Source organism: Lynx rufus, unplaced genomic scaffold, assembly GCF_022079265.1.
Source record: "Lynx rufus isolate CCGP_SWC_20201006 ecotype Redwood Valley unplaced genomic scaffold, mLynRuf1.p SCAF_17, whole genome shotgun sequence".
Lineage (NCBI taxonomy): Eukaryota > Metazoa > Chordata > Mammalia > Carnivora > Felidae > Lynx > Lynx rufus.
In genome coordinates, this window is record NW_025814831.1 from 49,814,096 (window position 1) to 49,828,526 (window position 14,431).

General features: G+C 37.6%; 1 protein-coding gene across 9 annotated transcripts in view; it reads left to right on the forward strand.

Annotated features, from left to right (window-relative positions):
• The window catches only part of PYGL (glycogen phosphorylase L), a 72,390-nt gene that overhangs the window by 43,312 nt on the left and 14,647 nt on the right, over nt 1-14,431 (forward strand). For 4 of the 9 annotated variants that reach the window (XM_047079666.1, XM_047079669.1, XM_047079673.1 and 1 more), the window contains exon 20: nt 1,185-1,357. In XM_047079666.1, coding sequence (XP_046935622.1) covers nt 1,185-1,357 — 173 coding nt within the window. Of the gene's footprint in view, nt 1-1,184; nt 1,358-2,455; nt 2,499-5,355; nt 5,511-6,266; nt 6,627-13,804; nt 14,126-14,431 lie in introns of those variants that run through there. The other 5 variants (XR_006962089.1, XM_047079667.1, XM_047079668.1 and 2 more) reach the window with 5 other exon arrangements.

Consider the following 14,431-nt stretch of genomic DNA (forward strand, 5'->3'; position numbering starts at 1 on the left):
AAGTGGCCAACTCAGGCTCTTTCCTCTTGATCTCAACTCATGCTATGTGTAGAATGGCTACAGAGGAAAAGAAATATAAATAGAGCAAGACAGGAAAATATGAACAAGGGCAAGGACAGATGTGAATGTCAGTTTTGCACAATGGATCTCTTTGCTAATGTTCTGGCCTGTATCCAAAGATGCCTATCTCAAAGCCCTGCATTTGGTTCAGTCTTTCTTGTTCATTTGTACAAATTGCAGTTTTTACTCTTAACAATAATCATATTGTTAGGCTTAGAAACATGTTGGGAAGTCTATTCATTATAAGTTTAAATAGTTTAAAAAAGTGAAAAAAGGAGGTTTTTATTTTCCTCTTATTTTAGTAAGTTTTCAAAGTCTGAATAAACTGATTTTAGACTCTGTTTTGCAGTACTTGTGGAATAATGGAAGTTTTAGTTTTTCTTCTAAATGCTTATGATACATTGCTAATGGCTTTGAGTCATGCTCTGGTCATTTTTAATGAACTTTCAGAGTTCTTTACAATATCATGAGAGTGTAAAATAAATAGCTTCTTGTATTCTTTTGTATAAAAATTGTAAAATTTGGATATTATATATTTTATTAAGGATAAGGCCTTAATTGATCCTGTTTTGAAATCCCAATGGAACATTTGGGATTCAGTATAAATCTACTGGAGCATCTTCCTTCAGAAAGAACAAAAAAAGAGAAGGAGGTCAATACATTTTCCCATTAGATTATTTGCTGCATGATAGCTGTCATTCTAGAGTAGAGTTTTCAAACTATGATGTCAGCCACAGGTTAAATCTCTTGACATGGCATCTAGCAAACAATGAATGTTCTGTCTAAAGGGAGGTAAAATAAAAAATAAAAGCATGGGAAATATGGCTTGCATGCCAGAACACTGTAACCATAGCAACAATTACCAATTAGGGAATTTATATCCATGATTTCTCTTAAAATGAAAAATACTTTTTTTTCACTCTTAAATATATTCTAAATAGGAGAAAAGCACAGTCTGCCCTATCTAGCTCTCAGCCGTGAAAGAAATATATTTATGATTCACTACAACTTACTCTTGTCATTTTCTCCATGAAATGTGCTTGGGTATACTTGGCCTAGCGTTTGTCATAAAGTTTGATGGGCACTCAGGCTGTGGGCTATATATATGTATGTGTTGTTTACAGAATCCAAAGGCCTGGAACACAATGGTACTCAAAAACATAGCTGCTGCAGGGAAATTCTCTAGTGACCGAACAATTAAGGAATACGCCAGGGACATTTGGAACATGGAGCCTTCAGATCTCAAGATTTCCCTATCCAGTGAATCTAGCAATGGGGTGAACAAAGCCAATGGAAAGTAAGTTGTAAAATGTCTCTAGAAAAAAAATAGCTTCTTACTGGATTTAAACACTTTTACAACATTCTTTGATTTTGTTTTGTTTTGTTAGCAAATAATCTAAGAATTTCTGGGCATTGGGAAGAAAGTATAAGACTGTATTAGGGCTAAAAATAAAGTGTCAATTTACAAGGGCTGCATGAGTGCCAAAACTTGTTATTTGATGGCAGATTGAGTAGCATGCTAGAACTTTTCCCAGTGCTATTCAAAAAGCTAGGAAATACTTGAAATGTTTTAATTCCATTTAAATTTACTAAACTAAAACAAGGTATTTAACTACATCGGAGCACCTTCCCTACACTTTTAAGTCCCAACCACAGACCACCTTATTCATAAATATCCCCAGCATGTTTAATAACTGCACATTTTTAGATGGGGTCCAAATTTTACCAAATTCTGATTCTCTACAGTGAGGTTTCAGTTTGTTCCACAAAGTAAACTGAGATGAGGTAAATGAGAACTTTCAATAACACCTAGCATCCATGCTTTCCCTCCTTACTAAAATGGCAGGTGACTTGTAGAAATGTCAGTGACTTCAGCTCATCCAAGCAGCCCAGTGCAGTTTCCCATAAAAAATATATATCATCGGTGGTGTTCAGACCAAGTCTTCACTGTAGATTTCCATCCCTCTCAGCCCTCATGCCCACTGCTTGCTCAGGAAATCTCTGCAAAAAAAAAAGGACCTAGGTCAGCTCACATGCCTTCTCTACTTCCTTGTCTAAGTAAGCCAGAGCAGCCCTAATTGCCTTGAAGGGAAAGATAATCACATTTAGTAAAGCAACTCTTACCTCACAGTTTTTAACAGCATGGGGCTTTTACAGAGCAAGTTGTGTTGGAAACCAGGAGGAAAGATCACCATCTTGACCCTCTCTTTGTTCCTGTATGCATTATGTGCAATTTCATAGAGCTGCACGGGACAGAAAGACCGAGACTCAAAGGCTGACAATCAAAGGTGGTGTTTTTCTAGTTTAATTTTCCTAGGAGGGTACAGAAGCAGCCATCTTGGGGAGGTAGTCCCATTAAGTCAGAGACAAGGGAGTCTCCACTCCTTCCCCCCAGCTGGTTGCCTCTACAACTGAGGAACTGAAAGCTGCACAGCTCACGCGGAACACTGACGGGTCGTCATCCTTCTCCGCCAACACCCTCCCTGCATGGGGACAGGAACTGCAACAGACCATCTCTGTTTATTGACATCCCATTTTTAGAGCTGCTGTGGGAGAGACTACATGGAGGTTCCCATAGCGGCCTGGGATCTTTCTATACCTGCAGATGCATGGATGAGGAACCAGGGTCCACCACAAACACGCCTTCAGCTAAGTAGCACAGCACACTAATGCTTCTTGCATACGCCAGGCAGCATGGCTATTTAGGGGTGGAGAGAGTCCCTCATAATGTCAGAGACCCTCCTGTGGGCTCTAATCAGACTGTGGCTAGATGAGAGAATAGTGAAATAAGCATGGCATGTTTCAGTCAGCACTGGGCTTAGTTTACCTTTTTTCCAAACTCCAAAGGCACCGTGTTGTCATCCTCACCATGTATGATGAGAAGGGGAGAAGACAGGGATTTAACACTAGGGACAAGTAGAAGAAGAACAGTCTTGAGGTTTGCCTTAAAATACAGGATCTCTCTTTCCTTCTCTCCCAGGAACCACAACTTTGTACATAATAAACTTCATATAGTAACTGTTTCTTTCCAGGCAACATTATCTCTCTTCTGTTTACTCAGACAATTTAATTAAGTATTTAATTAATTTAACTTATTTCCATGTGATTTTTTAAAATAATGAAGAAGAAAAATACTAAAAACACTGAATTTTTATACTTAAAAGGACCTTATCTTTTTCTTTATTCTACCTTATTTCATAATTTCTGGAATATTTTAATTAAAAGACCATATAAAAGAAAATAAAACAACTCAAAACCCAAAAATAACAAGAACCACCACAGGACTAAAGAGAACTCTTTGTAGCAATGTTTTACTTTCCCCCATAAATGTACAGATGGACACGTGATCAACAAGTTTAATCAGCTTCCTGGTCAACCTCCTGATTTAGTAATTCAGAAAGGCTACAGCAGGAAGAAGACTTGTTCCTCACTCTAGCAACTTTCTCAAACAGTACTCCCCAAATTCTGATACTCATCTACCCCATCCCAGTGACTCACTGTTACTCCTGGGAAGGTTAGATCCCTCAGTTGTGCTGACATAGAGAAAGGACTGATAACAACGGCCCATTTGGAGGCACTCTTACGTTCTCCAGCTGCAAGAGCTAACCTGCCAAATTTTGGTCATTAGACCAAGTAATGTTAGGCTAGACCCCAGAGCTCCTTTTAAAAGGTCCTGATTTCTGATAGACCCTAAATCTACAACTCCCTTTACGACTTCAGAGAAAGTACTGAATTGGTGAAGTTATAAAATCAGACATGAGGAAAAATATCAAATACTAAATATTTGTGGACACGTTAGCCCATCTAAAAATTCTCATCTACCCATTCAGTAAGTCACATGATAGTTAACCCCCTCCCAGAATCCTGCAGATATAGTAATGACATATTTTCATCATTAGCTTACTTTTCATCATTAGGGAAGACTATTTTGTCTTTTCTCAGGGCATCCATAAGCGTGCGTAAAAATCCTGGAAGCTTCCGGTAAATCTATTTTTTTAAAGGAAAAAAAATTAAAACATGGCCTATATCTGTGTCATTTGTTAGTTTCCTACATGAATTTTAGTAATGTAGACAATAGCAACTTACTACATATAATAAACTTTAAAAAAAAACCTCATGAATTTAAAAGTAACTTGTGTCATTGTAGGAAAATTGGAATATACCAAAAGGAAGAAAGGAGAAACAAATCACACATAATCCCCACCATCCACAGAGAATCACTGTTAACGTTTTGTTGTTTTTGCTTCCTATCTTTCTTTAAAATACAAATAGCACCACTATTTTTCTTCACACTTGTAAAGAAGCAGTGATAAGCATAATCTAAAAATTGCTTCTATGGTGAACATAATTTACTGGTTTAGGTGTGAAACAGAATATTCTGATTAGTCAAAAATTCTGATGAAAGTATACAATACATAGATAATTTTTTAAAGGATTTAAACATTAGAAACTGTTGAATAAAATTTAATGTTGCAGTGCTTTAAAAGGGCAATTTAGGTTTTAACAATGACCACAGGACTCCAAATATAAAAATTATCATTCTAAACATAGTGAATTTCCTCTTCAGTGGTAAATTATAGTAAATAGAAGGCTAGCCTAATTAGCTTTTACCACATTGTTATTAAATCAATAAGTAAATTCGTTTACATGTCCTAAAAAACATCCATCTCAACTGAATATGAGGAAAAGACAGGAACCCTGAGCAATATTGTACCTTTGTCACAAAATTCTAACCCTACCCCTAAACTGTATCCCCAATGCATTCATTTCTCTCCATTCCCACTGTCACCCAGCATAATCTACCCTTCTCCTCTTGTTTGGATTGTGCCAGCAGTCAGTTGTGGCTCCCTGCTTCTAGCCTCAGGCTGCTATAATCCACTTCCCATGGGGAAGCCAAGGTGGTAGTTTTGATGTGCAGTTTGTGTCATATCACTCTTTTGTTTCACATTTTCGAAAGGCACTACCTTGGCCTTCGAGGCTCTACAGAATGTGGCTGCTGTGTCTCTGCCCTCTCACTAAGCCCACTCCTGTCCACCCTCAGGCCCTGCTGCCTTCTGTTCCTGGAATATATCAGGCTTGAGCCCATCTCAGGACCCCTGCCTATCTTTTCCCTCAACTCAAGACCTCCAGATTTTCCCATGACAGCCCCTTATCATGCAAGTCTCACCTCAAATGATAGTTAAGAGAGGTTTTCCCTACCCCCCGCTTCCCCACCACCCAGTCACTCCCTGTCACAGCACTACCCACTCCTGAGAATCAGCTTATTGTGTACTTGCCTTCTCTCTGTCTCTCCAGCAAGTATATATACTTCCTAGGAGGTCAGGCCACCATTTTCTTCCAACCGGTGGTATTCCCAGAACCTAGAAAAGTTCCCGGTACCTAGCAGACACTCGGTACCTACTTGCTAAAGATGGAATGAATCTACTGTGCAAATATCCCTGGCGTAAACGGTAAGCTATTATCTGTCATTTTCATCTTAGTGTGACTTGAATTTCGTTCAGATTTTATTCCTTGGAATAGATTTGCTAAGAGAAAAGGCCACAAAAGTATCACATGTATTCCTCCATTGTGCCTACGAGGGGAGTGGGGAGGAAAGAGCAATGTAATAAATGGGGCGTTGCCAAAGGAAGGAGATGAGTACAGCATAGGGAGGCTGGGGCCAGGAAAGACAAACAACTGCTTCACAGTTTAAAAAAGAAAAGAAGGATATTCACTGTAGAAGCAATTTTTAGGTTATGCATATCACTGCCCCTTTATGGTATGGAGAAATTAGAGTTGCCAGCTAGCATAAATCATTTACTGTAGTCTCTTGCTATGAACTGTAGTGATAGAGAACAGCATCTTTCTAAATATAATGAACTTAAAAAAATGTGGTTTCCTGATTTTAAAAAATAATTCCCGTCACTGTAGAGAAAGTGGTACAGAATAGGTACGCTGGGTCCAGTGCAGACAAACGTCTGCTTCACAATTTTGGTGTAGGCCTGCTGTTTTCAGGAAACTTCCATGTTTTCATGGGATTTGTTTGGCTTGCATTTCTTGCATGGTCTCATGGCAAGTGATTTGCATTCAGGTGCAACCTGGAGATCCTAATACACCCTCTCATGTCCCTTCTTCCTTTTCCCTCCTCTTACCCATAACTAAGGGCAAGATTTCTTGTTTTGTTTTCTTTGGTGTTTGTCGTCTGATTCTGCCACCCCTGGGATCAGGACTCCTCTGAGGGAAATTCAGTAAGAGAAGCCCTTCAGCAGTTCATCTCAAAGTCCAAAGGCATAAAAAGAAAGCAGGCCCAAGTCAATCTACTCCCACTATTCCTTACCAGCCAGAGGTAAGGAGACTTAGACTCTTGAGACTCAGCGGTCACACCATCCCCTCTAGCCCAGACTACAGTGATGGGCCCCTAATTGGTCTTCCTGCCTCCTGTCTTCTGGAATGCCACCAAATAAATATCCTTAAAAGACCAGTTATGCAAAACATACTGTCACAAAGCTTTGGCATTACCACACAAACTACTTAAAACAAGGAACTTCTATCTTGACTGCAAGCCCAGCCACATCTGGCCACAATCTTTCATTCCAAAGGCTGCACAATTCCAGTCTGTCTGCCTAGAGTTAGAAGATGTAGGATTGAGTCCCATTTCCTCTTCTTATAGGGGTGTGACAGCTGGGGAAGCCTCTGAGCTGCCATTTCACTCAGCTCTAAGTAGAGGCAGTGATGCCAAACTCAGAGAGTTGCTATGAGGATTTAAAAGGATAACAAGTATGCAAGATATTTCATGGAAGCCTTATATGACTCTCAGGTATTTTATAACACACAGTTGCCCCACTCCACCACATGCTTTGGTTCACATTCTCCCCTCCCCTCTGTGTTTGCTAACTGTTCTCCCTTACCTTCAAGAAAGGAACTTAGATCCTATCTTATGGCCTTCACTGACCATACCTGCACACGAAACCCTTCTCTTCCCTGAATTCTTCCTTCCCTGAAATTATTGTTCTGGATCCCACACTATCACTTACCTTAATCTACTTTGCAATAGAAAACATGGGAAGGGGGAACACACATTGGTTGAGTGCCCACCAGCAGCTGGGTACTTTCAATGATTATCTTACTTAATTTAATCTTCTAAACAAGTGTAGGCAGTATCAACCCCATTATATAAAAATGGGAAAACTCAGAGCAGGGAAATAACTTACCAAGGTCATAATTGGTTAGTGGCAGAAGCCAAATTTCAACCCAAATCTGTCTGGCTGCATAGCCCATGCTGTTTTTTCCACCGTGTCACGCTGCCTTCCTATTTTGAGTAATGAAATTGATTCCAAAGTGACATATGGAAATCCCTGTCATTGTTTTATACCCACTGTTAATTTCCTGTCTCCCCAACTAGACAGGAAGTTCTTGGGAGTGAGGACCCATGCCTTTCACTCTATTTGTATGTCTCACGCCACCTACATGTTCTTATTTAACAGTCATATTCAGAGTAAAGGCACTCCACTGATACAAAAATAGTTAATGGTCACTCAGTGCTTACTTTGTCCTGGGAACTATTATATTATAGATGCTTTTCATATGTTAATTTATCTAGTTATCACAATAATCTGGAATAGGTTATTATTACGCCCATTTTATAGATAAAGTGTTTAGTCCTTAAAAGCAATTAGTCCAAGATTATACAGCTGTTACACGACAGCCCTGGAAATCAAGCCAGCAAGTCTGACGCCAGAGCTGTGGTTCTTAAAGACAACATGATACTACAGAACTCCTACATTTCTAAACCATAAATGTACCTATTAAACTAAGGTTATATGACATTTTTAATTAAATTCCAAACTTAAAAATATTAGGAGATTCCCCATTTCTAATAATAGAATTGTTACAAACCAAGCCTTTTGCCCAAGACAGCTAGAAAAGCTGGAAAAAAATATTTTAAAAACCTTTCTGTGAAGATGTCAGAGACCTACCAAGGCAGTGAGGTCTTGAGTGGTCTAGATCCCAGAGAGGAGGGAAACTCAGAGAGGTGAAACTGACATTCAACACCACTTTTCCCCTGGAGACACAGCAGGCAAGTCAGGGAAAGCAAAACAGTAGAGACAAAAGAACACAAATAGAAACAGATGACACAAATAGAAAAGAACATAGTAAGAAAGTAGATTTAAACCTAAATATATCATAACCACATTAAGTTAACTAGACTACTACAATTAACAGACAAGGGTTGTGGTACTGGAAAATAAATCAAAACCCCACTATATGCTGCTAACGAGATATATGTTAAATACAAGAATTCAGAAACGTTGAAGGTCAAGGAATAGAAAATGATAAATCATGCAAACACTATTCAAAACAAAGGTGTATTAATATCGGACATGGACAAAGTTGACTTTAAGTCAAGAAGCATTATTAATCAACAAAAGGGATATTTCATGATAAAAAAAGGATCGATTTCACATGAAGGATATAAAATTAAATTATTACTAGATGTATGTTCCTAATAACATACCCTTAAAAAAGCTAAAGCAAAGATTGACAGAACTAGAATAGAAATAACTCCACAATGATGATGATGATGAGACATTGTAATACTCTTCCCTGGGTAACCAATAAAACAACCAGTGAGAAAAATCAGTGAGAATATAGAAGAATTGAACAGCATGAGTAATCTTGACCTAATTGACATAAATAGAACACTATGCCAAAAACGGAACATATTCTTTACAAGCATATGGAACATATACCAAAATTGGCCATATGTTGGGACATAAAGCAAGTCTGAATAAATTTCAAAAACTGAAATCGTACAGAGAGAAATCTCAGATCATGATAGAATTAAGCTAGATATCAATGCCAAACATAACCAAATCCCCAAATGTATCAAAATTACAAAATATACTTGTGAATAACACATAGGTCAAGAAAGTCACATTTTTTTTTTTTTGAGACAGAGAGACAGAGCATGAGCAGGGGAGGGGCAGAGAAAGAGGGAGACAGAATCAGAAGCAGGCCCCAGGCTCTGAGCCATCAGCCCAGAGCCCGACGCAGGGCTCGAACTCACGGACCGTGAGATCATGACCTGAGCTGAAGTCGGACGCTTAACCGACTGAGCCACCCAGGCGCCCTGAAAGTCACAATATTATAAAATATTTTGAACTGAATAATAATTAAAATACATTTGAAAATGTGGGATGCAGCTGAAGAGTGGCTTCAGTGGAGTATACCTTCATGAATAAATTAGAAAAGAGGAAATACTGAAATAAATTATTCAAGTACCATCTTAGAAACTTTTTAAATTTTGTTTAAAGTTTATTTGTTTTGAGTCTTTGCACTGGGTGGGCCTAACACAGGGCTTGATCCCATGACCATGAGATCATGAATGAGCAAAAATCAAAAGTTGTGTGCTTAAAACCGACTGAGCCACCCAGGCATCCCTAGAAACTTTTAAAATAATAAATTGAATCTAAAGAAAACAGAAGAAAGGGAATAATTCAGGTAAAACCAGAAATTAATAAAATAGAAAACATTCAGCATAGGTAATCAACAAAGTCTGAGTTGGTTCTTTGAAAAGACTAAAAAATAATTCTCGCTATAAACATTGGCTGTCTCCCTTCTCCTTAGCCTTGGATAACCAAAGCCATTACCCCTAGAAGGTTATGTCACCTTCCTCCAACCTATCCTCTAACCCTGGGGATAACAGAAACAACCACCCCTGTTAATTCGCAGCTTAGAGTCCCATGTGGATTAGACCAAAGCTACACTTTACCTGAAGTTACATCTTGTTCTGCTCTTTCCCCTTCCCTATCCTACAACCCTCATTCAAATGACCTTGCAGGCTTCTCCTTTATGGTACTCTCTCAATAAATCATGACATCAAATCTCTGCCATAGGTTCTGCTTCTAGGAGAACCTGACCTAAAACTAAAATTAAGAAAACCTCAATCAGTCAACATAAATTTATAAATACCATGTTCATAAATTGGAAGATTCAATATTAGAAAAGTATCAATTCACCCATGTTATAGACCTAATGCAATTCCAGTCAAAATCTTGGGATGTTTTTTATAGAAATTGATAAGCATATACCAAAATGTATGTCAAAATACAAAGGATCAAGAATAGTCAAGACAAATATTCAATAAGAAGGAAAAAGCTGAAGCAGTTACATAGCCAGATATTAAAAAAAAAACCTATATTATACAGCCATAGTACATAAGAGATTGCAGTATTCATATAAGAATGGACAGATAGACAAGGGAGAAAAATGAGAATCTACCAACAGACCCATATATATTAAGCCCTGATATATGCAAACATTGGCTCTGTAGAGTTGGTAGGGAAGGTTTGTTTAGTAAATGATATGAAACCAAAACTGGATATCCACATGGACTGCCTCGTACATATACAAAACCCACCTGTAAATTATAGCTGTAAATGTAAAAGGTAAAACAGAATTTCTGTAAGATAGCATAGAAGAATATCTTCATAATCTTTGGTAACCAGAGTTTTATTAGGCAGGACACTTTTCTTAAAAATATTAACCATAAAAAATAGTTGGTAAACTGGTCTACATTAAATTTAGGAACATCTCTTCATCATAAGATATCATTCAGGGAGTAGAAAAGGCAAAATAAGCAAATATACTTGCAGTACAAATAATTTTCTAATGACTTACCCTATAAAAAAAACTTATCCTACAAATAAAAAAAGACAATTTAAAAAGGAGCAAAGACGGGGCGCCTGGGTGGCGCAGTCGGTTAAGCGTCCGACTTCAGCCAGGTCACGATCTCGCGGTCCGTGAGTTCGAGCCCCGCGTCGGGCTCTGGGCTGATGGCTCAGAGCCTGGAGCCTGTTTCCAATTCTGTGTCTCCCTCTCTCTCTGCCCCTCCCCCGTTCATGCTTTGTCTCTCTGTGTCCCAAAAATAAATAAAAATGTTGAAAAAAAAATTAAAAAAAATAATAATAATAAAAAGGAGCAAAGACATAAACAAGTATCTTACAAGAGATGATATCTAAATGACTAATAAACTTCAAAAAATGCCCACCTTCATTAGTCATAAGGGAAATACAATGAGATATCCATACAAGGGCAAGGATATGAAGCAACTGGAATGCTCACACACAACAGGTGGGAGAGTAAAGTAGTAAAGTCACCTTGGAAAACTGTTTAGCACTGTAATTACTAAAGCTGAACATATGCATATCTTACTATCCAACAATTCCACTCCTAGGGTATATACTTCAGTGAAACATATACACGTTTGCAGAATACATGTTCAAGAACATTCATAACAACTTTATTAAAGCAACTCAAATGTCCATAAACAATAGGTCAATGAAGTATAGTATATTTATACAATGATCTACTATTTGGTATTATGTTCAATGTTATACAAATTATATATTTATATAATATATAAGTTATAAATTAAATTATATAAAATTATATTGCTCAGAGAGGCACACATAGGCAATAACACTATAAAGAGAAGCTTGGATATGATGACCATAAAACTCAGTGTAAGGATTGTATATCTAAGGTGAGCCTTATTGGATTGGGAAATGTCATACAGGAGACTTCTGGGGTACTAGTGATACTAATTTCTAGACTTAAGTGTTAGTTACATGGATGTTCTGTTCATAATTATTTGTTAAATTGTGTGTTTCCCTATTAGATTTCAAAATTAGAATTTCAAAAAAGAAACAAAAGTACATGGAAAGATTGTACCTGAATTATACCTACAAGTTAGTGAATTAGTAATTACTTAGAGTAATATAATAAATGCTCATTAGTGGTTACCTTAAGATGAATATTTAATTGTCTAAAACCAATTGAAAGTGTTTTATTGTATCTTAAATTATTCAGGGTTCAGTATCATCTATTATTGGGAAGATTCCTATATTGAGATGGAGTTTATAATACAGTTATTCTCAAGATTATGTGGTTCTGTGAACTAGCTGTCCCAGGAAGTAATGAGCTACCTTCTCCAGAAATAGTTAAGCAAATTCAGAAAGTTCTATGATGATTTATTGTAAAAAAAAAAAAAAAAAAAAAAAAGATTCCAAAAGTAGGCAGTTGAATTAAAGTACCCTTAAAATGCCTTCTGACATTAACCAACAATCTAAAAATTTGGATCATGTTGTCATGTATCCCCTCTGAGAATCCTACCACTCTCTTTCTCTGTCTCATTTACTAACATTTATATGGAGGCATGACTCTAAGCAATTGAACATTAGGCATGGAATTATGAAATTAATAATGAAAATATTAAATTAGGAAAATCTACATGACAGGTTTAAAAATGACACTTTGTTGCCCAATTCTTTAAACTTTGTCTTCTTGGGAAGTTTGTCTTCTCTACTTGGGATAAAACCATTTGGTAGTTTCCTTGAATTCTCTAAAGACTTTTTTTTTTAATCATAAAATAATGAAAAATATATGGCTGACAATCATAGGGCTAAAAATGATGTATGAGAGGCATGTTTTCACCTTAAAAAGAAAGTGTAATAAACTAACCTAAGTCAAGTCTATTTAAAAAACTACATGATAAAAGATACAGTTAATGGAAGAGGAGGAAAAAACTTTGGCCCTTAATAAGCCACTATCTCAATTTATTAGAAGAAAAGAAAAGAACTGGAAAATCCAAAAGCATTGTGCCCTCCTTCAATAGCAACTGGCTAATAACTTGTCTTAGGTTAGAATAACTTAGAAAGATATAATACCAGAAAATGGTTAATAAGCATTAAGTGTGTGGAAATAGCTTTGGAAACACTTTGACATCTTGTGAAAATGAATCAGAGACTCACCTTTAACAAGGGATAATTGATACTTGCAACCCATATGTTGGTAAATGGAGCCTCCAGGATAATAGCATCAACTGGGAATCCTTGAAAATAATAAAAAAGAAGTAACTCCTCTATCATATATAAATACTACCTTTCTTAAATAAGGAGTTCTAAGGTCTTGTACATGAATTGCCTATGCCAAAATTATTTGTGAAGCTTATTAATAATGCAGATTCCTGGACTCCACACTAGACTTGAGTCAGTCAAAATCTCGAAGGAGAGGGGTGGAGAATGCACACTTTTTTAAGTAGGCTTCATACCCAGCATGGAGCCCAGGGCAGGGTTTGAACTCACAACCCTGAGATCAAGACGTGAGCTGAGATCAAGAGTTGGATGCTTAACTGACTGAGTCACCCAGGTGCCCCAAGAGTGCTCATTTATTTTTTATTTTTTATTCTTATTTTTATTTATTAATTTTTTTTGAGAGAGAGAGAGGCAGAATGTGAGCCGGAAAGGGTCAGAGAGAGAGGAAGACACAGAATCTGAAGCAGGCTCCAGGCTTTGAGCTGTCAGAACAGAGCCCGATGCAGGGCTCAAAATCACAAACCATGAGATCATGACCTGAGCAGAAGTCAGGTGCCCAACCAAGTGAGCCACCCAGGCACCCCCAAGAATGCTCATTTTTAACAAGCACCCCCACCCCAAGAGATTTCTATGCACATGATAATTGAAAACCATTACCTTCTTCTAAAACATAAAACCACATTTTCATGACTTAGATAATTTAACAAAGCAAAGTACTATAGGAAGGGAGATTGTTCTGCAGCTCATTGTTTAGAAAGTACTAGATGCTTACTAGGTTGTTTTAGCCAACACTCCCTCTAAGAACAATGAGAAAATGTGTGTTAGATGGGGATATGAATTTGTATATATACACAGTAGTCCCCCTTTATCCACAATTTCACTTTCTGCAGTTTCAGTTACCTGCAGTCAAGTATGGTCCAGAAGGAGATAATCCTGCTTCAGTCATATTATCAGAAGGTCAGTAGTAGCCTAACACTACACAATGCCTACATCATTTGCCTCACTTCATCGTGTAGGCATTTTATCACCTCACATCATCACAGGAACTGAATACAGTACAATGTTTTAAGAAAGAGAGACCATAGTCATATAACTTTTATTATAGTATACTGTTATATATGTTAGTGTGTTATTATTAATCTCTTACTGTGCCTAATTTATATTTTGAGAGAGAGAGAGTGCAAGTAGGATAGGGGCTTAATCCCATGAACCAGGAGATCGTGACCTGAGCCAAAATCAAGACTCAGACGTTCAACCAACTGAGGCACCCAGGTGTCCTGTGCCTAATTTATAAATTAAACTTTATCAGGGGCACCTGGGTGGCTCAGTCGGTTAAGCATCCAACTTTGGCTCAGGTCATGTTCTCACGGATCATGGGTTCGAGCCCTGCCTCGGGCTCTGTGCTGATGGCTCAGACCCTGGAGCCTGCTTCGGATTCTGTGTCTCCATCTCTCTGCCCCTCCCCCATGTCCCACATACTCTGTGTCTCTCAAAAATAAACATTAAAAAATTTTTTT